At 54.7% G+C, this 22,373-nt stretch overlaps 7 protein-coding genes across 7 annotated transcripts; 3 read left to right on the forward strand and 4 right to left on the reverse strand.

Annotated features, from left to right (window-relative positions):
• Nucleotides 1-1,264: 1,264 nt before the first annotated feature.
• On the forward strand, nt 1,265-2,731 carry CCOS01_15572 (uncharacterized protein; the record flags this gene model as incomplete). Its single annotated transcript, XM_060463711.1, has 1 exon — nt 1,265-2,731. The coding sequence occupies one exon, from the start codon at nt 1,265-1,267 to the stop codon at nt 2,729-2,731; it is 1,467 nt and encodes a 488-aa protein (XP_060305855.1).
• A 210-nt stretch (nt 2,732-2,941) lies between these two features.
• Nucleotides 2,942-3,838, reverse strand: CCOS01_15573 (D-glycerate 3-kinase; the record flags this gene model as incomplete). Its single annotated transcript, XM_060463712.1, has 1 exon — nt 2,942-3,838. One exon carries the CDS (start codon nt 3,836-3,838, stop codon nt 2,942-2,944), a length of 897 nt encoding a protein of 298 aa, XP_060305856.1.
• A 1,252-nt stretch (nt 3,839-5,090) lies between these two features.
• Nucleotides 5,091-8,240, forward strand: CCOS01_15574 (short chain dehydrogenase; the record flags this gene model as incomplete). Its single annotated transcript, XM_060463713.1, has 8 exons — nt 5,091-5,249; nt 5,309-5,645; nt 5,711-5,800; nt 5,874-6,261; nt 6,312-6,720; nt 6,772-7,200; nt 7,286-7,899; nt 7,952-8,240. The coding sequence occupies 8 exons, from the start codon at nt 5,091-5,093 to the stop codon at nt 8,238-8,240; spliced, it is 2,715 nt and encodes a 904-aa protein (XP_060305857.1).
• Nucleotides 8,241-8,630: 390 nt separating this feature from the next.
• Nucleotides 8,631-10,673, reverse strand: CCOS01_15575 (uncharacterized protein; the record flags this gene model as incomplete). The annotated part of the gene is made up of 1 exon (XM_060463714.1): nt 8,631-10,673. The coding sequence occupies one exon, from the start codon at nt 10,671-10,673 to the stop codon at nt 8,631-8,633; it is 2,043 nt and encodes a 680-aa protein (XP_060305858.1).
• A 1,189-nt stretch (nt 10,674-11,862) lies between these two features.
• Nucleotides 11,863-13,013, reverse strand: CCOS01_15576 (short chain dehydrogenase; the record flags this gene model as incomplete). Its single annotated transcript, XM_060463715.1, has 6 exons — nt 11,863-11,921; nt 11,972-12,084; nt 12,173-12,228; nt 12,282-12,418; nt 12,486-12,658; nt 12,712-13,013. 6 exons carry the CDS (start codon nt 13,011-13,013, stop codon nt 11,863-11,865), a joined length of 840 nt encoding a protein of 279 aa, XP_060305859.1.
• A 1,004-nt stretch (nt 13,014-14,017) lies between these two features.
• On the reverse strand, nt 14,018-15,906 carry CCOS01_15577 (major facilitator superfamily transporter; the record flags this gene model as incomplete). The annotated part of the gene is made up of 5 exons (XM_060463716.1): nt 14,018-14,406; nt 14,457-15,163; nt 15,217-15,385; nt 15,437-15,732; nt 15,794-15,906. The coding sequence occupies 5 exons, from the start codon at nt 15,904-15,906 to the stop codon at nt 14,018-14,020; spliced, it is 1,674 nt and encodes a 557-aa protein (XP_060305860.1).
• A 2,263-nt stretch (nt 15,907-18,169) lies between these two features.
• On the forward strand, nt 18,170-20,007 carry CCOS01_15578 (ThiF family protein; the record flags this gene model as incomplete). The annotated part of the gene is made up of 4 exons (XM_060463717.1): nt 18,170-18,362; nt 18,444-18,583; nt 18,665-19,237; nt 19,291-20,007. The coding sequence occupies 4 exons, from the start codon at nt 18,170-18,172 to the stop codon at nt 20,005-20,007; spliced, it is 1,623 nt and encodes a 540-aa protein (XP_060305861.1).
• Between the last annotated feature and the right edge of the window lie 2,366 nt (nt 20,008-22,373).

The raw sequence follows: 22,373 nt of genomic DNA on the forward strand, positions 1-22,373 counted from the left end.
AGGTCACGACCGCCTCGAGTGCTGTTGAAAGCAGCTTTAGGGGACTGGGTAGGGGTAATGTGTTGCCCATCGAAGGGGGCCTAGAGATTATGATCTTGGAGGATGGGAAATGGCGAGGTGGGAGACGGAGAGCTTCCGCTAGGTCTGGCTGGATGCGGATAGCATTAGGATGAATGACACCTAGGCTCCAGGATTACCCACTCGTGTCCTGCGGCCGAGGCAGGTAGAGGAAGACAGGCAAAGGAGCATTTCGAAGCCTAGTTAGATGCAATGAGTGAGGGAGCGGAAGGATTTGGGTCACGATTGCGGTGCAGTTGTTGGGGACGCACCTCGTTCTCTGCAGAGAAGAGACAAAGATGATAGACCGAGATCTGTGAGCATACATGGCTAAACATGTTTGGGGCGGCAAAGAGCGATGGCCTTTCACAGACCGACTGATAGGGGCGCATTGCCTGGTTAGAAATTCAAAAGTTTCAAATGCATTTCTTGACTGCTCATGGTAACCCTGCAATACATGGCGATGCTAGCTTTTGTTTCCTTTCGGCTCTTTGGCTTGAATGAGCAACAAAGAATGTTGAAGTACGAGTTAGCTTCAAGATGGGCTCAGTCCCAAGATCATCTTATGGCCGGCTAATAGGGGATTCGAGAGGCAAATCTGTGTCTGAACCTACTTGGTGACTTAATCATTGAAACCACCAAGTAAGCCCCATTGAGATATTCTTCTCGAGACTGCTTGGACTACACTCCAGTAAATGAAGTCATATAGAGGGGGAATCATCATGTAGGTCGACGCTCTTAAAGACACACCCTGGTAGGGAACAGAACCCCTGCAGGTGGCCCGGGCTTCGCATGCACTAAACGCCATTGGACACAGCTTAATGACCCAACGCAAGCACCGCGACTTGGACCTGCTCGACGCGACAACGGCCAAAAAAAAGTAAGAGCAAGAGATGTCTCGTCATGATTGCTTCCCGACTTCTCCCTCCCCGAACCACCCTTATTTCCCCGTCACACTTTCCGTTTGCTTCTCAGCAGTCGAATGAGCACTGGCCCAATGCCAGGTCGCGATACGAGGTGATCAGCCTTCACCTAGCTCGAGGCAACTGCCTTCTTTACCCGACAACCTATCCCGAATTACGACGGCACACTGCGACTTGTTATTGCCTCTCCCACCAACTCCCTGCGTGCAATCGCCCTCTTGCGAAGCTTTGATACGAAATCAAAGCACTCGGACGAATCAAAGGCTTCACTCCCCGCCGCAAACATGCCTCCGAGCAGTGGCACAAACCGAATGGCCCAGTACGCCAGGAATGCGTCCATGGATTCGGGCCTTCCGAACGGAAGCAACAACCAGGCAGATCAACTACGATCCGGGGCAACTGGCTTCCCTACTCGACAGACCATCACCGAGTCTGCGAGGCTGCCTGCCCCCAAGCCTCTCGCGTCTGGCATACCCTTGGTGTCCCACATCCGCCAGCCTGAGCTAGGCCTTGCCCAACCTCAATCCGCACCGCCCATGCATCCTCGCCAGCCTCTGCCGGATAGCTCCCCGCCTCCACCCCAACGAAAACGATCCAACTCTCAGAGCAGCGATGGGCCTGGCTTTTGGCCCGAGTCTCACATAGATAGTCAGTTCGGCTCGCCTACCACCCAACGCACCGAGCGATACGACGCCGGCATCGACGATCGCCTCGGTGCGCTGCCGCACTCGCTGCAACCCGCTGCCGAAGTGCCTGCGATGCCCGAGTTTGAGGATACCCATCAGGCAATAGGAAACAACGGGATGCCGAGCTTCATCATTGGCAAGGACGGCTCAATGAGAGTTATGCCAAAGAACCAATATGCTCTGCCCGTTACACACGGCGGCATGGCACACTCACGAGAGCAGCAGCATGAGCATGAGGAATACTCGAGCGACCCTCTCTACAACAACCACCGCTCTCCGCAGCGCCAGACAAGGATTGCCATTCACCCCACTACTGTGAAGCGACCGTACGGGCCCCCCGCCTTTGAGGATGACGAGGAAGTCTTCTCGGACGCTCCAACTCGTAAAGTCCCACATCATCAGCAAAACCTGAGGCGTGTTGTTAGAAGAGACAGGCCTCCGGAGTCCCGGCGAGCCGAACTCTTTCCAGAGGAAGAAGAAGTCGACGGCAGCCTGGCTAGTGACTATCCTGCTACAGAGGACGATCACGGTACTCCCCGCGCTAGTCGTAAGAAGAGTATGCCAACGGAAGTGCCTCCCCTTGAAGGCCCACTTCCGATTGCGGCCCGCGGCCAGCGAGACAAATCACGGAAGCGACGTCGTGAGAAGTGTGATTACGGAGACGAAGAGCTCCAGAGGATGACATACTCCCAACTACGCGAGCAACCCTTCGACGAAGATCCTGCCAAGACATCCCTTCCAACGGCTACGCCTCTGAACGGTGACAGTCTTTCAGTCAAGCTCGAACATTTCAAGGACCAGCGCGAATCCGACCAGAAAACCTTCTTTAGCCAGATGAGTGTTGGCGACTGGGAGCGGTCCGGCGATTGGTTCCTGGACCAATTTGGCAGTGTTGCGAAGAAGTTGAAAGAGGCGCGCAAGGAGAAGCGAGACATGGTTGATCGCTTCGAGACGGAGATTGCCAAAAGGGAGGAGGCAGTCCGCGTCCGGACTGAGAACATTACTAAGAAGCTGAGCAAGATCCGCCACAAGGGCGAAGACATGTTGGCAGACAAGGAGGTTTGACTGCATCCTGCAGAATATCATCACAAGGCGCCATGGATCATTTTATCGGGTGCAGGTGCATGCAAAGGGGCGTTCGGATGTGTAGCGAATTTTGATGACACTTTATGGCTAATGATTCATGGCTATCATGACTGGCGTATTGGGGTGGTTTGTTTGTATCATATTCCCGGCGTTGGCACAGGTAGTCTCTATGTCATTGACAGACTGTCCTCATAAAATGAACGATTCCTTGACCGATCTGTCTTTACGGACGACCAGTCTCATCTGATGGCCCGGGCTGTTTGGCAAGATGCCCTTTCTGACGTTATCTGAAAACAGCTCATAGGCAGGGTAGTAGCCGTCGACGAACTTGACGACCTGCGCATCAGTCATGCCCGCACCCCTCTCGCGACGGAGCGCAGCCTCTTGCTGCAGGCGCCAGTCGTAGACGTACTGGGTGTCCTCGGCATCAATGTGGATAAAGACGTCGAGGAGATCAGTCATGGCGTCGTACTCTTTGAGCCTCGCGTTCACCAACAGAAGGTGCTCGAGCTTGTGCTTCTGGAGCGTCCTGCTGGGGGCCTTCCACCTGGCTTCCACCTCGGCCCCGGGCAGGGCGCGGAAGCCGACACACCAGCCCTCGAAGATGACAACCTGGACTTTTGGCTGACCGGGCTTGTTGACCTCTGTCCACTGGTTCTCGGGGACGCGGTCACCCTGGCCGGAGAAGGCTGCCTTGTCGTAGGAGGGGACTTTGGTGGGCTGACCCTTGGTGATGCTGTCAAAGAATGCGCGCGCGAGCTGTGTGTCGTGCGTTCCTGGCTCCCCGCGCTGCTGGACGAGGAGGTTCTCTGGGTGAGAGCGCGCGAGGGCGACTTGGTCTGCGTGTGTGAGGTAGAGGTCGTCGATGCTGAAGACGAGGGTGGGGTGGCCTAGTTTGGTGAGGGTGTCAGCTAGGGCGCGGACGAGGGTTGTTTTGCCGACGCCTTGGACGCCGTTGAGACCGATTATGAAGGGGCGTGTTGATGCTTCATCTTGAGGGGTTGTACGGGTTTTGAGGAGGGAGGTGATGAAGGGGATGCAGAGGGGGCTTTTGTCATCGATGATGGGCGGTGCGGTGGAGGCCATGGCGGTGGTGGTAGCGGTACCTGGGGATTGGGGGAGTCACGGGTGATGCCTGTGGATGCGGAGGTGGTCCGGCGAGGCAGGTGAGGGACTTCATGGCCGTTTGGACGCCGATGCCGAGAGGTGTCCGGCGGGGTTCAGCGGGATGCGGGGCGGCATGCATCCTCGCGGCGGGTTGACGCCGAAGCGCGTGTCTGGGTCCCCGGGATTGTGTACGTACTCATTTCCGCTTCTGATTACCGCGGGTGCACCATGGTGATGATTCAATCTACCGGTCCCGGCAGTATGCAATGTTCTACATGGTTGAGGTGGGCTGAAGGCTGTCACTGCAAGATCTTTGGCAGAAAGACTTCATCTTTAATGTATCAGTCATCAGCTAGCTAGGAGCCAGAGTGAATCGGCAGAACCCCACGGCATCTCATCTCGTGCTGTAGGCGAGCATACCCGAGATCTTACCAAGGCTAAATTTCCTCGTAGGGAACCATTGAATTTAACTTGCAAGATTCACAGGGGACTCTGGACCTCCCAGACAGACTTTGGTCGGCAGCTGGGGTGACCAGTAGGAAGAAGGGGCTGGTACCCATCTCTTTCGGCGCCGTCTGTGTTCCCTGGGGCCATCAAGTCAGCACAGGTCCGTCGGCATCGAGTGGGCACGGCATCCCGCTCTCTCGCCTTTGCACCTTGGACCTTGGGGCTTGGTGGCCGTCCCCAAGTGTTCCACGGCGCCAGACACTGGGGAGACGCTGGGGAAGTACGTACCCGCTGCCGACCGGAGGCTGGCCCAATACAGCGCTGTGAGTGGTCAGACCCGTGGTCGAGCAGGGGCATGTGACATAGAGTGGCGGGGTCGACTTCCTTCCCCACATGACCTCATGTGCACGATGGGGTACGTGGGTACCTCGTCGCGCTCGAGTCCATTGGAGACTTTGTATCCCACGGCAAACGGAGCATGTGAAGTTTGGCCTTAGCCGCTTTCAGACTAGCGCAATTCGTCGGCTTCGGACACAGCAAGCTGCCTCGGCTCTCTGAGCGGCTGCCGTCACGCTGCACAGAAGACAGTTGCCGGAAGCGCAGAAGTTAGAAAACCACCACGTCCGTCCTTTCACAAGAACAAAAGATTTGTTGGATTGATCATCGTTGCGACCTCTTAACCATATCCAATCTCCAAACTTCTTCTGGATTTCTCTGTGCCACCTGTATTTCCATTTAGCGACTGTTCTCTCCCTCTCTCTCTTCAATCCATCACATACACACAATGGCTGGTCAGCTACGCTTCGACGGCCAGGTCGTCGTCGTCACTGGCGCTGGCGGTGGCCTCGGCAAGGCCTATGCCACCTTCTTTGGCTCCCGCGGCGCCAGCGTCGTCGTCAACGACCTCGGAGGCTCCTTCAAGGGCGAGGGCAACTCAACCAAGGTATGGCATCTGATAGAAAAAAGCGTCCGGGTGCGCATCGCTGACGTCTGACTACCCAGGCGGCCGACGTTGTCGTCAACGAGATCAAGGCTGCCGGCGGCAAGGCCGTGGCCAACTACGATTCGGTCGAGAACGGTGACAAGATCATCGAGACGGCGATCCAGAACTTTGGCCGCATTGACGTGCTGATCAATAATGCTGGCATCCTGCGCGATATCAGCTTCAAGAACATGAAGGACGAGGACTGGGACCTGATTATGAAGGTGCACGTCAAAGGATCGTACAAGTGCGCTCGCGCGGCGTGGCCCCATTTCAGGAAACAAAAGTACGGCCGTGTCATCAACACGGCCTCGGCTGCCGGTCTCTTTGGCAGCTTCGGCCAGTGCAACTACTCTGGTACGTGTCCCACCCGGTGCCCAATTGATATAAATCGCCTCGTGATGCTAATTCGGTTCATGCAGCTGCCAAGTTGGCCATGGTCGGCTTCACCGAGACTCTGGCAAAGGAGGGCGCCAAGTACAACATCCTGTGCAATGTCATTGCACCAATCGGTACGTGCAACGTGTGGGCAAGCGGAGCCGCGGGCAGGGGAAATAAATCATGAGCGCTAACTGGTACAAACAGCCGCCAGCAGAATGACCCAGACTGTGATGCCGCCCGATGTGCTGGAGATCTTGAAGCCCGAATGGGTCGTTCCCCTCGTCTCCGTCCTCGTACATAAGGACAACAAGGATGAGAACGGTTCCATCTTCGAGGTTGGCGGTGGTCACATTGCCAAGCTGCGTTGGGAGCGATCCAGCGGTCTCCTCCTCAAGGCCGACGACAGCTACACACCCAGCGCCGTCATTAAGAAGTGGGATCAGGCCATCGACTTCTCCAAGCCTCAGTACCCCTCTGGTCCTAATGACTTCTTGACCCTCTTGGAGGATTCCATGAAGATGGGCCCCAACGAGCAGGGTGAAAAGGTTGACTTCACCGGCCGTGTGGCTCTCGTCACTGGCGGTGGTGCCGGGTAAGCTTATGGAACATTGCATGTGCTCGTTCGCAGCTAATAGCCTTTAGTATCGGTCGTGCCTACAGTTTGGCATTCGCCAAGCACGGCGCCACGGTCGTTGTCAACGACTTGGTCAACCCCGACGATGTTGTCAACGAAATCAAGAAGCTTGGCGGCAAGGCTGTTGGTGTCAAGGCCTCAGCAGAAGACGGCGATGCTGTTGTCAAGGCCGCGATTGATGCTTTCGGACGCATTGATATCATTGTCAACAACGCCGGCATCCTCCGCGACAAGGCCTTCAACAACATGGACGACAGCCTCTGGGACCCCGTCCTGAACGTCCACCTCCGCGGTACCTACAAGGTCACCAAGGCCGCCTGGCCGTACTTCCTCAAGCAGAAGTACGGACGCGTCATCAACACCACCTCCACCTCTGGCATCTACGGCAACTTTGGCCAGGCCAACTACGCCGCGGCAGTAAGTATCATGGCGTTGAACCTCGGGACATGATCACTAACAAACGTACAGAAATGCGGTATCCTGGGCTTCTCCCGTGCGCTCGCGCTCGAGGGCTACAAGTACAACATCTACGTCAACACCATTGCTCCCAACGCCGGCACTGCCATGACAAGAACCATCATGCCCGAGGAGATGGTCCAGGCCTTCAAGCCCGACTACATTGCGCCCGTTGTCCTCGCCCTCTCCAGCGACAAGGTCCCCAAGAACCCTACCGGCGGCCTGTACGAAGTTGGCAGCGGTTGGGTCGGCCAGACCCGCTGGCAGAGAACCGGCGGCCACGGCTTCCCCGTCGACGTCCCCTTGACTCCCGAGGAGGTTCTCAAGCACTGGGACGCCATCAGAAACTTCGAGGACGGTCGCGCCGACCACCCCGAGAAGACCCAGGATGGCCTTCAGAGCATCATGGCAAACATGGAGAACAAGAGCAACAAGTCCAAGGTATGAAGACTTCTTCGGCAGCGCAATCCTGTAAAGTAGCAATAGCATCAAAAATAAGAACAATGTTGATCAAGTGTCCTTACAGTCAGAGGCAAGCTCCGGAGGTGACAGCAAGTACCTCGACGCCATCAAGGCCGCGCAGAACGCCGAGAGCAAGGGAACCGAGTTCCAGTACGAGGAGCGCGACGTGATGCTCTACAACCTGGGCATCGGCGCCAAGCGCGACCAGCTCAAGTACGTCTTTGAGGGTGCCGACGACTTCCAGGTGGTGCCAACCTTCGGCGTCATCCCGCCCTTCAACACGGAGCTGCCGTATAACTTTGATGACATTGTCCCCAACTTCTCCCCCATGATGCTTTTGCACGGCGAGCAGTACCTCGAGATCAAGAAGTACCCCATCCCCACCGCCGCCAAGCTCGTGTCCACCGGCAAGCTCCTCGAGGTCGTTGACAAGGGCAACGCCGCCATTGTCAAGAGCGGCATCACCACGGTCCATGCCGAGACCAAGGAGCCCGTCTTCTACAACGAGATGACTGTGTTCCTCCGAGGCTGCGGCGGATTCGGCGGCCAGAAGAAGCCCGCGGACCGTGGCGCCAGCACGGCGGCCAACAAGCCTCCTTCCCGCCACCCCGACGTCGTTGTCGAGGAGAAGACGACCGAGGAGCAGGCGGCGCTGTACCGTCTGAGCGGTGATTACAAGTGAGTTGAAGTTACTTCCTAAGTATTAAGATTGTTGACTGACGTTTGACAGCCCCCTCCACGTCGACCCCGCCTTTGCCAAGATGGGCGGCTTCAAGGCCCCCATCCTCCACGGCCTCTGCTTCTTCGGCGTCGCCGGCAAGGCCGTGTACGAGCGCTTCGGCCCCGTCAAGAACATCAAGGTGCGCTTCGCCGGCACCGTCATCCCCGGGCAGACGCTCGTGACGGAGATGTGGAAGGACGGCGGCAAGGTCATTTTCCAGACAAAGGTCAAGGAGACGGGCAAGCTGGCCATTGGCGGCGCTGCGGCGGAGCTGGTTGACGACAAGAGCAAGCTCTAAACTATTGCGTGAGAAGACTACACCGGACATGTTTTTTTCTAGTTTGTATGAGTACATGGCTCTCTCGGTATGATTCATGAGATTTTTCAAATCAAGTTTAGGAATAAGGCAGGTTATGAACGTTAAAGTTGAATGTATTTACCAATTACAAAAGGTTACTTTGTTGTAGATGAGCGCCGCGAGACGACAGCCCTCATTTACTCTACCCTCATGATGTGAGGTTGTTCCCGTTTCTCGACCATCCCGCAAGCCCTGAACGCCCCAGAAATGCCCATATACCGGTATACTCATGACCTTATCAAACTCCGAGGCTCTTGTCTTTCTTTCTCATGTTTCCCAACATGCCGCGTCATGCCGCTCTACAAAGCACACATGTACTCGGAGCGTGCTTCACACAAAAATGGTCTCAACCACAAAGTCGCAGAGCTCTGGCAAGGTTGGCAATTGACCGTTCTTGAGGCGGTTCTCGACCGGCGAGACCCCGTTCCTGGCGAAACCCGTCTCCAAAAAGGCCTTTTCGGCCCCATTCAGCTCGCGCTTCTCCGTCTCGCGCCACTTGGTCTCGGCCTCTTCCTTGGCCAGCCTCAGCACCGAGTCGGTGTCCTCGCTCTCCCAGAGATTGCACCTCGAGCACTCGGTGCAGGGCCGCGGGTCACCGTCCGGCCTAAAGTGGTCGCAAAAGTGCCTGTACCCTTCGCCGTCGCCGTTGGTACCGCCAATGTCCTTGCGGCAGACGTAGCACATCTTGTAGCCACAAGGACAGGTGAGCTTGTTGCAGCCCGAGTTCTTGACGAATGACGTATGGCATCGCGGGCAGACGCGTTTGATGGCCATGCTCATCGCCTGCTCAACCTGTGTACGCAACGCCACCAGAGACGACTCGTTGCATACGTGAATGTCCTTCCAGGCCTTGGCACAGGATAGACACGAGCTTTTCCCGCAATCGGGGTTTTGACATGCAAATTTGAGTCCACGACGTCGTCGGCGATGGCGGCCTAGAGCCAGGTGCCACTGTGCGACCAGGCGGTCGCCAACCGTCTGTTTCGTGCTGACGAGAAGACAGAGAAAGGAGGATAACAAGACCACAGGGAGGAGGAACGGAACCGTTGCGATGCAGACGAGTAATAGCGCAAGACTGAGTAAACTGTCGAGTCTGATTCGAAGTTGCGTTTCTTGCGCTGGGAGGTAGATGTCATCCACTTCTGCATAGTCGCAAAAGGGGCAACGAATAAGGGGCATGTTAGAAGTCAGGAGACTGTTTTCTGCCAAACGCTGGTCGAGTTTACGGAGAATCTCGGCGCCCTTCTTCTCCTCTAGCATGGCGCGGTGTATGTGCTCGTAGGGAATATGACCAGGGCACCCGTTCCCTTCGACGGCGAGACATCTCAGCGTGCCGTGATTTGTGTCGATGCTGCTGTGCCATCCCTGGCCAAATACAGCTTCCGTAATAGAGTGTTGAACACAGCGGAAACAGAGCATATGCCCGTCCGTGTTGCAGGTTGTAAATTCCTCAAAGGTGGACTCGGTGAAACAGCATGCGCACTCGTGCATGGCGCCGGCTTCCTCGGCTTCTTCATTATTCATCAAGGAGGCCAGACCTCGATCCTTGTCCTCTTGCGTCTGCCGTGCCCGGTCTTTCAGCGGTCGGACCAAATCACGGTACAGCTCAGAGTCGAGCTCTGCGTTCCCCGTGGCCTTTAGAGACGGCACGATGGCGCCTTGGCCAGTTGACTTCCATATTATCAGCGGATGATTTTCGGCTTCGCCCGTAGCGACCGGTTTCCGGCGGAGAAAGAGGGACGATATGGTGAAACGCCACGACTTTGACGACAACGAGACGAGAGTGTTGCGGGCTTCGAGATAGGAGTAGTTGGACTCGGCGAGGACGGCGTTGATGGTGGAGCGCGAGAGGCCCTTGAATTCGTGCCAAGCCAGCGCTTGCACGGCGTGTTTGTACTCGGGACTTCGGAAAGCTTCGACGCGGGGGATCAAAGCCTCGTTCTGCTCTCCTGCTTCTTCGTTCGCAACCGGGGTCCTGGCAGGTTGGTTATCGACAGTCCTCCAGCGACCCTTGACCCAGGCGACGCGATTCTTCAACAAGGCGTCGATCACAACAGCCAGCCTCGATTCCTCGTCAAAATTGATCAACATTTCGCGGAAGACCTGAATTTGAATATCAGGGAAGATGGCCGCAAGAGCCTCGAGGCTGTTGTTAAGCTCGCGAAGGTCGGGACAGTCGGGAGACAGCGCAGGGAGCTGCTCCTCGTCGTAGATGTATCCATAGTGGGAGGCGGAGGTAGAGGTAGAGCTAGCGTCTGTCGTCTGAGAGGAGGCGTTCTCAGAAGCCTTTTGGAGAGAGCTAGACGACGAGGTCTTGGAGCGGCTGGAGACGAGTTTGTCGGTAGAGGATCCGAGAAAAGTTGTGAGGCCCATCTTGTCAGTTCATGGTTGGTGTAGGCCTCGCATGGCGTGGAACCGGCGGTGACGGTCTACGGGCACAGCGGGAGGCAAGGCAGCTACCGCGACATATAAGTACAGTCGAGCTTTGTGACGACGTTCGCAGAAAGAATGGGTTTCGCAGTATTTGCTGACGAGTGGGCGCGAGGGTGTGCGGTGTGAAGTTGTCAAGGATGTCGCCAGGTCCCTGGTCGTTGGGAAATGGCGGACAGGGAAGCACAGATCGGGGACTGTTATCGTTGTTGAAATGAATGTGACTAGGTTCCTTAGTGCCGAGTGATGCTCATGTAAGGACGATGCCGATGTATCTTTTGGGCGTGCTCAGGCGGCCTGGTACCTCCAGTGGCTGTGTCTGAAAAGACCATGCGGGGGAGTTTAGGGGAATGACCACCAGCTGGCGAGGCGTTGGTTAGCGATGCCCATAGTGGAAGCCCCCGACCTTTACTAAGGCGGTGCCAAGGCCAATCATCTCTACGCGTTAGCTGCAGCGCTCCATCTTCATGCAAACACTAACAGTCTCTGATCACAACCAGCTCGAGCAGGGAAGGACGTCCCAACAGTTGCAAGTGCCTCGGCCACTGGGTGTACCGGGCTGCCGTCACACGGTAGCCCACGCTGATGGGAAACGAATATGACCTTCATTCGGGTATCCTTGTATGGCCACGGAGTACTGAAGACTCATCACCACTCATTCAGTCTGAACCTTGCCTAAATGCAAACAAGTGAAGGGGGAAATACCTCGAGTGAGCCGCATACAAGCGGTGATGCCATGTATCTCGGTACTCCCCTCGATAAAGTCGTTTCACATCACAATGATTCTGTTCGAGAATTGGCAAACGCTAGCTCTTAATCCTGTATGCAGCATCATCTGCGGTATGCTATTGTGACATTAGTATGTCTTGACTCAAGTCAGTCTACCGAGTCCAGCAAAGTAGTAAGATCGTGTCACAGGGGGGATAGTTTGGATGTGATATTCTTCCACTTGCTCTACAGCCTAGATCTCTCGCAAGAAAAACGTGGTCTAGCGTAGTCGAACCCCTCATGCTTCCAAAACAAAACGCTGGTTGATCTACAGGTCTACCTCCCTGGCCGCCACGTCGGCCGCTCGAGTCCGTTTGATATACACCCTGCACTCTATACATCCCACCTCCACTCCAATCACCGCTTAATCGATAACCGAGGGCCGCCCCTTCAAGACTTGCGGTGGAGAAGGCCGGCGGCACCCTGTGTGAAGAGTCAGACATAATTCAATGTACACGATTCAAAAGTCAAACTCGCCTGGTGTTGAGGGAAGATGAGCGTGTCTGCGACGACAACGTTCTCTCTCCTAGTAGTCGTAAAGACGACAACCTCTGCGATATCTTCAGGGGTGAGAGGCTCACACCCGCTGTGGCATAGTTAGCATCGTGCTAATACTTGAAGCTTCTCGCAAGGTCTGAGACAGAAGCATCCAAAAGAGTAAAGCATTGACTTACGCGTAAACAGCGTCGGCCTTGGACTTGTCACCGTAAAAGCGGACGACGGAGAATTCCTATAGCATGTTAGATCTCGTGACTAACACTAGGCTCCCAAGAGATGGCTTACAGTCTCGACCTGGCCGGGGTCAATACCAATGACGCGGATGCGAGTCGCAATTAGCTCCTTTCTCAAGCTGTCGGTGAAACTGCGCACGGCGGCCTTGGTCGCGCAGTAGATTGAGCCACCGGGGTACGGCTCACGACCTGCCATGGCGACGATCAGTCAAACGTGGTCTTTCGCAAACATAAGACTGAGAGGCGCCAAACTCACCAGCAATGGAGCCAATGTTGATAATGTCTCCTGAGCCGCCATCGGGGCGCGCCTTGAAGATGGGGAGAATGGCCTGCGTCACATTGATGAGGCCGGTGACGTTGGTAGCGAACATGACGTTGATATCCTCCTCAGCGATCTCGGGAGCCTTGGCAACTCCCTTGACGAGGCCGCTTTGGAGCCAGTGTCAGTTAAAAGCCAGACTGAGAATGAGCAGCAAACGTACGCATTGTTCACGAGGATGTGAATATCCTTGAACTCCTCGGGTAGATTAGGCACCAGCTGGCGGACCTCCTCGGGGTTGCTGACGTCCAGCTTGACGGGGTGGATCTTGACGCCGCTGCCGACCTCCTTTTGGATTTCGGCGGCGACCTCCTTGAGGGTGTCGATGCGGCGGGCTGTGAGAATGAGCTTGAGGTTTTTGGGCGCCGTACGGGCATATTCAAAGGCCGTGCTCTTGCCGATACCGCTCGAGGCACCGGTGATGAGCACCGTCTTGCCTTCGAGGCGCTTTGCTGCGGCGGACATTATGGTTCTGTGATGGTTCTGGTGGAGGACTTTGCGCAGTGAAGAATGCAGCTGAGGCTGTTGGCGTTGAGATGACAAGAGTGAAGAGCAGACGGAGCGAGCTATACGGGTATAGGGGCGCATGTGTGAAGTGAGAGGAACCGGGAAAGAAGAGGGTCGGTTCGGGGATGAATTAGTTGCTTATATACCTGACTCTATCTGGGATTCTGCAGAAGTCAGGAGAAGGTTGCTTTTGCTCGTACAGTTGCTATTATCCAATGAAAGGGAAGGATTAGTAGGGGAAGCTGTTCCGGTACAGAAAAAAGGTGTCGACACGTTTCCGACTACAGAGGCAAAGGAGGGACGGATAAGACGAGGGGAGAGCACAAGTGGACGGCACGGCGCACGGAATGGATGGGCCCCACACTGCGGGGTTCCAACCGACCGATAACCGGCGGGGACAGGCGATTGCATCATTTTTGCTTGAAGCTTCTTCACTCGACACAACTTGTAGTGACCCCATCACTTATTCAAGTATAAGTAGCAGGGCTAGTCTTTTGCTATGGGGGAATTGACAAGAGGGTCTAATGGGGCTCATTCATAGCCTTCTTGGCCATGACAGGCTGTCGCGCCCATGAGGTGATTGACAAGTCCGACTTATTTGTACTTGGCGGCCTTTTCTATCCCCGCACCATGCGGCACCAACGCCGATGAGCTCTACCCGGCTGAGATTCCGACAGGCAGCCCAGGGTTACATAGGCCAGGGTTGCGGCTTGCTACGCCCTCGGTTCAGTCAACGGTCACCGTTGTTTTCCGGTTGTTGGCCGCGGAGTGGTTCCAAGATATTTCGACATTGATAATTAATACTGACATGAGGTATTGCTCATAAACCCATTCTCATCATATATAACCGTTGATGCCCAAATATTGACAGTGAGAACCCCATAACGCCGGCCAGGTGCTATGCTTCAGAAATCATTCAATCAAACCCAACAATAAAGATACAGCGCTCGCTATACACAGGCTCAGTCCGTTGTTGTTGAAGAAACCAACGTCGTGGCTGCCGATGCCCTCCGTCTCCTCTCCACCTCGGTTCTGATGTGCATTTGTCGCTGCTCCTCGATGGTGACACGATTTCGACGATAGACGCCAAAACTGAGTAGGATCGCTATGCCAGATAGAATAGCTCCCACTTGCATGTCTTTGCAGAAGGAGTCGGTATAAACTTGACGCACGGCTGCGGCTTGCGCCTCCGTCAAGTTCGCCCCTGCCCCGTGGAGCGACGACAGCTGTCCCGGGGTGAGCACGCCAGTCAACTCGTCTCGCATGAAGTTGCCCAAGATGGCCGTTGACGCGGCGATTCCCAGACTGCCACCGAGAATCCGCACCTGTGCGATGATTCCTTGTGCGGGGGCTTTGCTCCGTTAGCTGTCTGTCTACATCTAGCAGAGTCAGATTACTCACCATGATCTGGAATCTCGGACTCCGTGGCTCCTAGGACGGTTGATGAAGTGGCTGACAAACCAAAGCCAAAGCCGATAAACGTAAGGAAACCAAGTGCTTTGGGTTCCAGTTCCACAGACGACGACAGTGTCGTCATTAAGCCGCAGCCGATACACACGAAGCAGCTTGCCGTCGTCATTGTCTCAAAAAGTCGGTTCTTTTTCTTGTTGATGATTCCGCCGAGAGTGGTTCCTAGCGCGACAGAGCCTAGCATGGGGAGAAGTAGGATACCCGCAAGCAACGAACTCTTTCCGTTGACGATCTGCAAGTGGACAGGGAAGGCGTAGATGACCAGGAGGTACGGGAACCCGAGAAACATCGTGTTGAGGATTGTGGCGACGTAGACACGGTTGCGCAGAAGTCGCATCGGAATAGCGGCCATGATGCGGCTGCTCCAGAACTTGGCGACGAGAGCCTCCCAACCCAACAATAAGATGAAGCATACGCCACCGACGGTAACGGGGGCGATGAAGACGGCTTGACGCCACTTATTGCCGTCCGAGCCGACATTTTGAAAGGAGAAGACAACGAGAACTGATGCTGCAACGAGAAGAAAGGAGCCCACGATATCCAGCTCCTTCCAGCGTCTACGTTGCAGCGTTGGGAGGTGTTTAGCGTCGGGCCATGTCAGGTAGAAGATGAGCATTGAGACGAAGCCAACGGGACCACTGTTTTGATGTTAGAACACGGACGTTCTTCTCCAAGGACTGGGTTCACTCACTTGATCCAAAAGATCCACCGCCAAGAGGCGTAATGGGTAAGGATACCTCCCAGAACTGGGCCAAGGACACCGGCGCTCGCAATTACCATGCCGACGAGGCTGGACATGTACTGAAGCAAGTGCTTGGGGGCAACCTCGGGAAAGATAATCATGGTGATGGAATAAAGGCCTGGCGGAAACTTAGCAAACGACTTGACGATAACTAGCATTCTCTACTCACCAGAACCACCCAAGCCTTGCAGAGCACGGCATGCAACCAGCTGCTCCAAGTTCTGGGCAAACCCGCAGCCCAGGGAAAAGGCGAAGAAGATGATGAAGCTTGCCAAAAACGCATTGCGGCGGCCAACAATGTCGGATGCTCGAGCCACCAAGACGGCACAACTTAGGTATGTGAGCGTGTATGCGAGTGCAACCCAGTTGATCAAGTCGACCGAGTCAAACTCTGTGCCAATGGTGTACAGACTTGTTGCCACGATTGAAGCATCCAACATGGAAAGGAACAGTCCAAGACAGAGTCTTTCGGGCAGGTTAGCATAGAGATCTACAGCAGCCCTCAACACATCGTGGGAATAATTACCCAATACTGAGCAGCCAGAATCTCCATGGCGGCAAGGTGGCATCTCTGTAATGATGATTCTCTACTAGACCATCGGCCTTAGTGGACTCGATGTCCTCCTTGATGTTACCCATGACGATTGCTTCCTTCAACGATGCAGAGTTATGCCAGCAAGTAGCAGTCGCTATGAGAGTGTCGTCGATGTAATGATGTGGTCGTGAATGTCAAATCGAGGTTGTCGGTGGATCCAGGCCTTGTACAACGATTAAGTAGTTGTTGATGTGACTGATGGTTCTGAAGGGATGTTCACTCGGCTTAATCCTGTCCGTCGGTAGGGCGAAAGTCTGACTCGAAGGTCGTCGGTGTCGGAGCAACACTATGTCGACAACCACTCACGATGTACAGATACGGGGTTGAGAAGCAGAGCCGGGGCAACTCATAGTGAAGGATGTCACGAGAGGCCCGGGAAGCGAATCTGACAGGAGGATCAAAAGACGCTTGGGAAGAGAATGCGAGGTCCAAGTAAGCAGAACGGGGCGAAACCCACGAAGGGAACGCGATTAAAAGGTTGACAGGTGCCATGGCCGAACATAAGAGAGAACTGGAGAGGTTGAATCGGCGTTCGGGGCGAGACGAATTAGGGAAAAAACGAACGTTCGGCGTTCAGCAACGCATTCGCATTCGCTAGCTCAGAAACGACCTCCTGAGCTCACGGTCCCAGTTGTTTGTCTTTGGCCCGCCGCTGCTGCCGGCCGTAAGCTGATCCCGTAGGCGAATGCGGCGTGGACCCGGCGCGCCACACCAAAAAAAAACCACCAGAGAGTCAAACAAGTCGGTAGTGAGACAGACCAATACCAGTGAGGCGAGCGAAGAAGGGAGGGCACGATAGTGCAGTAGTCTAGGCCGCCGCATTTCTTTCGGTCGGAGTCCCCTTGGGGTCTTGTATAGCTTTTCGGTGGCAGCAGGTCGTCCGATGAGAAATGCTAAAACCCGCCTCCCCGACGCACCACGGCCGTTAAAGAATCAGCTGCAACGTGGTCTAGATCCATCATCCAATCCAGGCCCGATCTGATCAATGGTATCTCATCGGCGAAGGCCCTAACTTTCAGCTCCGTGAATCACTGGATCCAGGATAGATGACCTCAATCTTCTAAGTCCGAGGATGGCCAGCATCGTAGTTTGCTCAGCAACGTTTGCCAACGCCGAAGGGTATTCGTGACTACCGACCGAACAATTATGCTCCGCTGGATCCAGCTGCCGAGTGCGCAGCCAGGCCGCAGACTCAGTGCTTAAACCCAGCGACGGGAATGAAGAAGAGAGGCGAATCCGTCGCTGAGGAATGTGGGTTCGACACCGCCTATTCGCAATGCCCACTCGGACGGCGCTCGTAAGTAGGGAGTAAACCATGGTCATGCACTCAAAGTCCTGGCTTCGGTGATCGTTGAGTCTCCGTAGTGGATGGCTGCGCCACGCACCGAATACAATGTGCTGTTAGGATGTGTAAATCCGGGCTCTCTCCCACTCTCCCTAGTATCATTTGGGAACTGTAAAGATAGCAGCAGTAACCCCTAAGCAAACAACAGGGTAAGGAGATTAGAGAGCAGACCAGACGAGGGAGACGCAAACTTCATTTCGTGGCATGTTTGCTCAGAGTGCACAGAGATATGTACACACGCGCACACGGCAGAGACAGGTGCTGAGTTGAGAGAATTGAGATGGCAAAGAATACTGGCTGGGTTGACTGGGATCTCCGTTGCTTCTTCCTCGGCTTGTTGGTTTTTCATGTTTGGCTTTGAGTGCACATACGACTGACCGTTCCCGGCACTGCTGGTGTCTGACGATCGTAGATGGAGAGGGCGAAGGCAGGGGGTTTTGTTCATACCTGACAAGCAAAGTTCCAGTCAATTTCACAATGTCTAAGGGAAAAAGAAAGCGGAAATGGATCGCAATTGTGGGGCGTTGTCCGGAAGGTAAGACCCCACGGCCGTACGGGTACCAATGCGGCCCTTTCCCGGGCCGGACGGAGGCCCGCCCTCCCACGTGCCTCCTTAGGTAATTAGCAGCGTATTAATAAGTCATCGCCTGCTTACCTCATCCATGGTCTCACACCTCACCGTGCGAAGAACCCCAGCACTATGCTTTGGTGCCACTTCGTCGTTGACGACACTCAGCCCAGGCACCTTCAAACGGCCAAAAAGGCGCTGACAACGACCGTCCCACATCCAACCCACCACAGTGCACACGTCCTGTCGCTATCGTCAGTCAAGGCCGACTTGCTATCGCATTGACTTATCGAACCTCACTATATCGAGACTTGGACTGTCCCTGGATCTCATCGAATCCTAGTATTCAATACTTGACACATCCCCGTCCGGTCTCTCTTCGCCCGCTTCAACCATGACAGACATCATAGCCGACCAGGCGCCGCCAGCCCTCACCGTGCCATCGGAAAAGGAAAAGAAATATGACCGCCAACTCAGGCTTTGGGCTGCGAGCGGGCAAGCTGCTCTGGAGTCTGCCAATATCTTGCTCGTGAATTCCGGCACGGGCACTGTAGGTGTTGAAACACTCAAGAATCTCGTACTTCCAGGTATGAAACCGGTAGCTTACATGCTGGCTCTGAATGTGCACTGCTGTTCTAATACTCATGATCCAAAACTAACGTTCTTAGGAATTGGAAATTTCACGATTGCTGATGATGCCGTTGTGAATGAGGCTGATCTTGGCGTCAACTTCTTCCTGGACGAGTCCCATCTCGGCAAGTCCAGGGCCCAGAGCTGTACTGAGCTTCTGCTAGAGCTTAATCCTGAGGTTCAGGGTGATTGGTATCCTAAAACTTCGGTGAGGCAAATGAATCATGGATCCTGTGTCATAAGACTAACACAGTAGCAGGAAAATACGGGCCTCCAGGAGCTTCTCAAAACCTCCAACCCCTTCACCATCATCTTGTACACACTTCCCATGAAACAAGAAGACCTCACCGTACTCGAGTCGTACAGCCGAGAGCACAAGATGCCAGTGATCGCGATACACTCTGCGGGTTTCTACTCCTATTTCAGCACTCGTCTTCCAGGCATCTACCCCATCGTCGACACTCATCCTGACGTTACAGCCATCACGGACTTGCGGCTACTCACCCCGTGGGAAGAGCTGGAGGCCTTTGCCGACAGCCTGACGAAAGATATTGACAGTCTCGATAGCCATGAACACGGCCACCTGCCATTCGTTGTTATTCTCCTACACTACCTGAAAGAATGGAAGTCATCTCACGACTCTAAGCCCCCTAGCAACTATAAGGAAAAAGTCGAATTTCGCAAGACGGTGGTCGCTGCTACGAGAACAGACAACCCTGAAGGAGGTGAGGAAAACTTTGAGGAGGCTGAAGCTGCCGTGTTGAAGACTATTTCGCCACCGTCACTCCCTTCTGCCGTCAAGGAGGTCTTTGAGTACAAGCATGCCGACGAGGTGAGTGCCCGTTGTATTACCTAAAAAGGCCAACCCACCTAACAACTCTACAGAACGAAGCCACCTCTAGCTTCTGGATCATCGCAGGAGCGGTCCGTGACTTTTATGAGAAGCACGGCTGTTTGCCAGTACCGGGCGGCCTCCCAGACATGAAGGCCCAAACTAGCGTATATGTTGAGCTTCAGAACATCTACAAGGCCAAGGCCCGCAAAGATGCGGCCGAGGTGCTTGAATCGGTCCGTCAGAAAGCCGGTGGCGAGGGCGTCGACGCAGCCGAGGTCGACTTGTTTTGTAAGAATGCGGCCTTTGTCAAGCTGGTCGTCCCTGCAAGTGGCGGGCCCGAACAGCTACGTAGCGTAGCAGGTGAGGAACATCTCCACGAGGATTGCCACAGCCGGTGCTCACACATTGCATTTACAGCGCAGGAATTTGCCAACGACGAAATGGCCAAGGAGGGCGTGGTGCCACTGTCGCTGTTCCCAATCTATCTCGCCCTCCAGTCCACGTCACACACACCCACGGCATCTTCGGATGAGATTCTAGACAAGATCAAGACACTGCTTCCAGACTGGAGCGACAACGAGCGGCTCGCGCAGGCGGCGCAAGAGGTAGCCAGGTCTGGCGGTGGAGAGCTGCACAACGTTTCCGCCGTGACAGGCGGTATGGTGGCTCAGGAGACGATCAAAATCATCACGAACCAATACGTACCCATCGAGAACACCTGCATATTCGACGGCATTGCAAGCCGATGCCAAATTCTTCGTCTCTAGGGGGTCGGAAATACTTTCCAATCCGGCCGCTCGTGGTAACCCCTGGCTTTCATGAGAACGGCCGTCCATGGACCATGGACCGTGGACCCCACTAGAGCAAGGCGTGCGGGGAAGCTGACGATGCTATGTCCAGCCAGCGTGGTTGGTGAAAAGTTGGGAGCAACTCCCCTTGGGCGGAGAGATGAGGGGAAGACGATGGTACGCACCGTGACCCTGGGAGAACCCCAAGGGGGAACCGTCCGGCATTGAAGTCGCAGATCCCGGAAGAATAGATTGTTTTTCCAATATTGGAGAAAGGTCAAACGGGGGTAGTGGTGGCAGTGGTACCTAGAGCTGGGAGACATGGAGATGGTTTCCGGGATGGCAATTTGTTTGGGGGAGGGGTGTGTGGTTGCAACTCTAGCGCCGCAGCAAACTGATTTGCAATGCCGGGGTTGGGCAAGGACACCACTTTAACCATCACTGGACCCTGTCGGATGGGTGTGTGGTTGTCTGGGCGGAGATCACGTCGGACCGCAGTCCCTTACAGCTACCTTACCTGGGATGTGGATGAATTGCGATGCAGCCAGGGGTATGCGGAACCGCTCTGGAGCAGATGGACGTGACGAGGGCTGACGATGGCGGCCTGGAGAAGTCCACCTGCTATGCCTCATGATATGATTCTTGTCGGCTTCATAATCTTCAAGGACCCTATTCACCGCCAATTGTTCAGTCTTTGACCGTACATATGCAAATGATGAGTGATCTGTCAGTCTTGCCGTGATATCAGGTCCCGACAATGAAACTTCCGGATTGTGGGCAAAAGTGTCCGCAGTGAAAAGGCATCGATCGTCTGATCTGTACAGAGAGTACGACATTGAAAACACTGAAAATGCATGCCAAGAACTCGGACGATTTCGGAGAGATAAGGATTCTTTGCTTCTCAGATCATTCCGGTGGGATATGGGATATAATTCTTCAACGGCCCCCAAACCTTTGAATTTCCTTATTAAAAAGAAACTGATAAGTGAGAAGTGCTGGGTAGAAGATTCTTCCCTGACTCAAACGACGGCATATAACAGCGGAGCCGCCCGTTTATTGTGGTCTTATTCATACAGAAACAATGTAACATACTGCGCGACTGAGGGAATAAAACAACGTCAAACAAGTGAACAACAACCAAAACGATTCGGAAGTTCAAGAACAGAAAACCGCAAAGGGTATCAGGAACAATCCGACTTTGGAGCCGGATGTCCAGAATTTCCAATTCTGGAATATGAACGAGGGCGGCTCTGGACGGAACAGGAATCCGATTAGCGACAGCTAAGAAAGCAATTTCTTGGTATTGGTACAGAATCTGGACGTGATGGTCAGCATATTACCAAGGTTTTCGGCTGGCTTTCCGAAAGGACTGCCTCCAAGGCATTGGAAAGGCACGAAACTAGCGAAATGTCTGTCTGACAGTTCTTCAATGTCTGGCACGATCCATAAGCAATACGCAAGCCACCGGCGGGAATAAGAGGGTGTAGATGGGTGCAGATGGGCGTGTGTGTGCGTCTGAGCCGTGTCAGCAGACACCCATCAACTTCACGATCCTCTGCAGGTTCGTCCGGCTGGCCTTGCAGGCTGAACCGGCGGGGGGCGGCAAGGTCGGATACGTGCGGCGAGTTGCCCGAGCAAGTGTCAAAGTGGGCTGCCGTATGATGGGATGCGTACCTCCTGGGCTGGGCGATGCATCTCGAGACGGTTTGCAAGCCGCATGCCTCCATCGAGTTGCTATCATGGCGGTCAAGGAGGGACTATTCTCAGGATGCGCATCCAAGATGGGTCAGGGTGCATGGACTGCGCAGAATGTAACCGACAGGAAGACTTTGAACGGCGGCTATATCGTCAAATCCAAGTGATGGAGCAATAGCGCCGACTTCTTCTGCGGCGTAGTGCTACTTGTGCTGTTGCTTCGATCCCGCAGTGCGTTTGACGGGCCCAAGATCGAGGTGTGGAAATAGAGTCAATCTTCGTAGAGGACAAGAGCCGGCAAAAGGATTGACAAGACTTGTCAAAATGTATGACGTTTGCTCCAAAGCAGAATACCCCAGACTTCTTCTTCGCTCATCAGATGGACAAGCGGGTCCTGTATTGAACCGAGAAAAACGGGCAGAGAAAGGCGCAGCCGTCTCTGTGCGGGCTGGCCCGTAAACGGGCTCGCTGCCCGTCAAGTAGAGCCGTCACTCGACAACTTTCCCTGTCTCTCGGGCGCAGCCGTCGAGCAGCCGAGCCAGATGCGTCAATAAGATTAGACACGTGTCGATAAAGGTGGCGGGCCGAATTGCTGTGCCGGCGAACATAGTAAGCTGGGCAGGCCTCTTTCGGAAGCCAGTTTGAACGAC

Source organism: Colletotrichum costaricense (genome assembly GCF_030867565.1).
Source record: "Colletotrichum costaricense strain IMI 309622 chromosome Unknown Scaffold_24.1, whole genome shotgun sequence".
Taxonomy (NCBI): domain Eukaryota; kingdom Fungi; phylum Ascomycota; class Sordariomycetes; order Glomerellales; family Glomerellaceae; genus Colletotrichum; species Colletotrichum costaricense.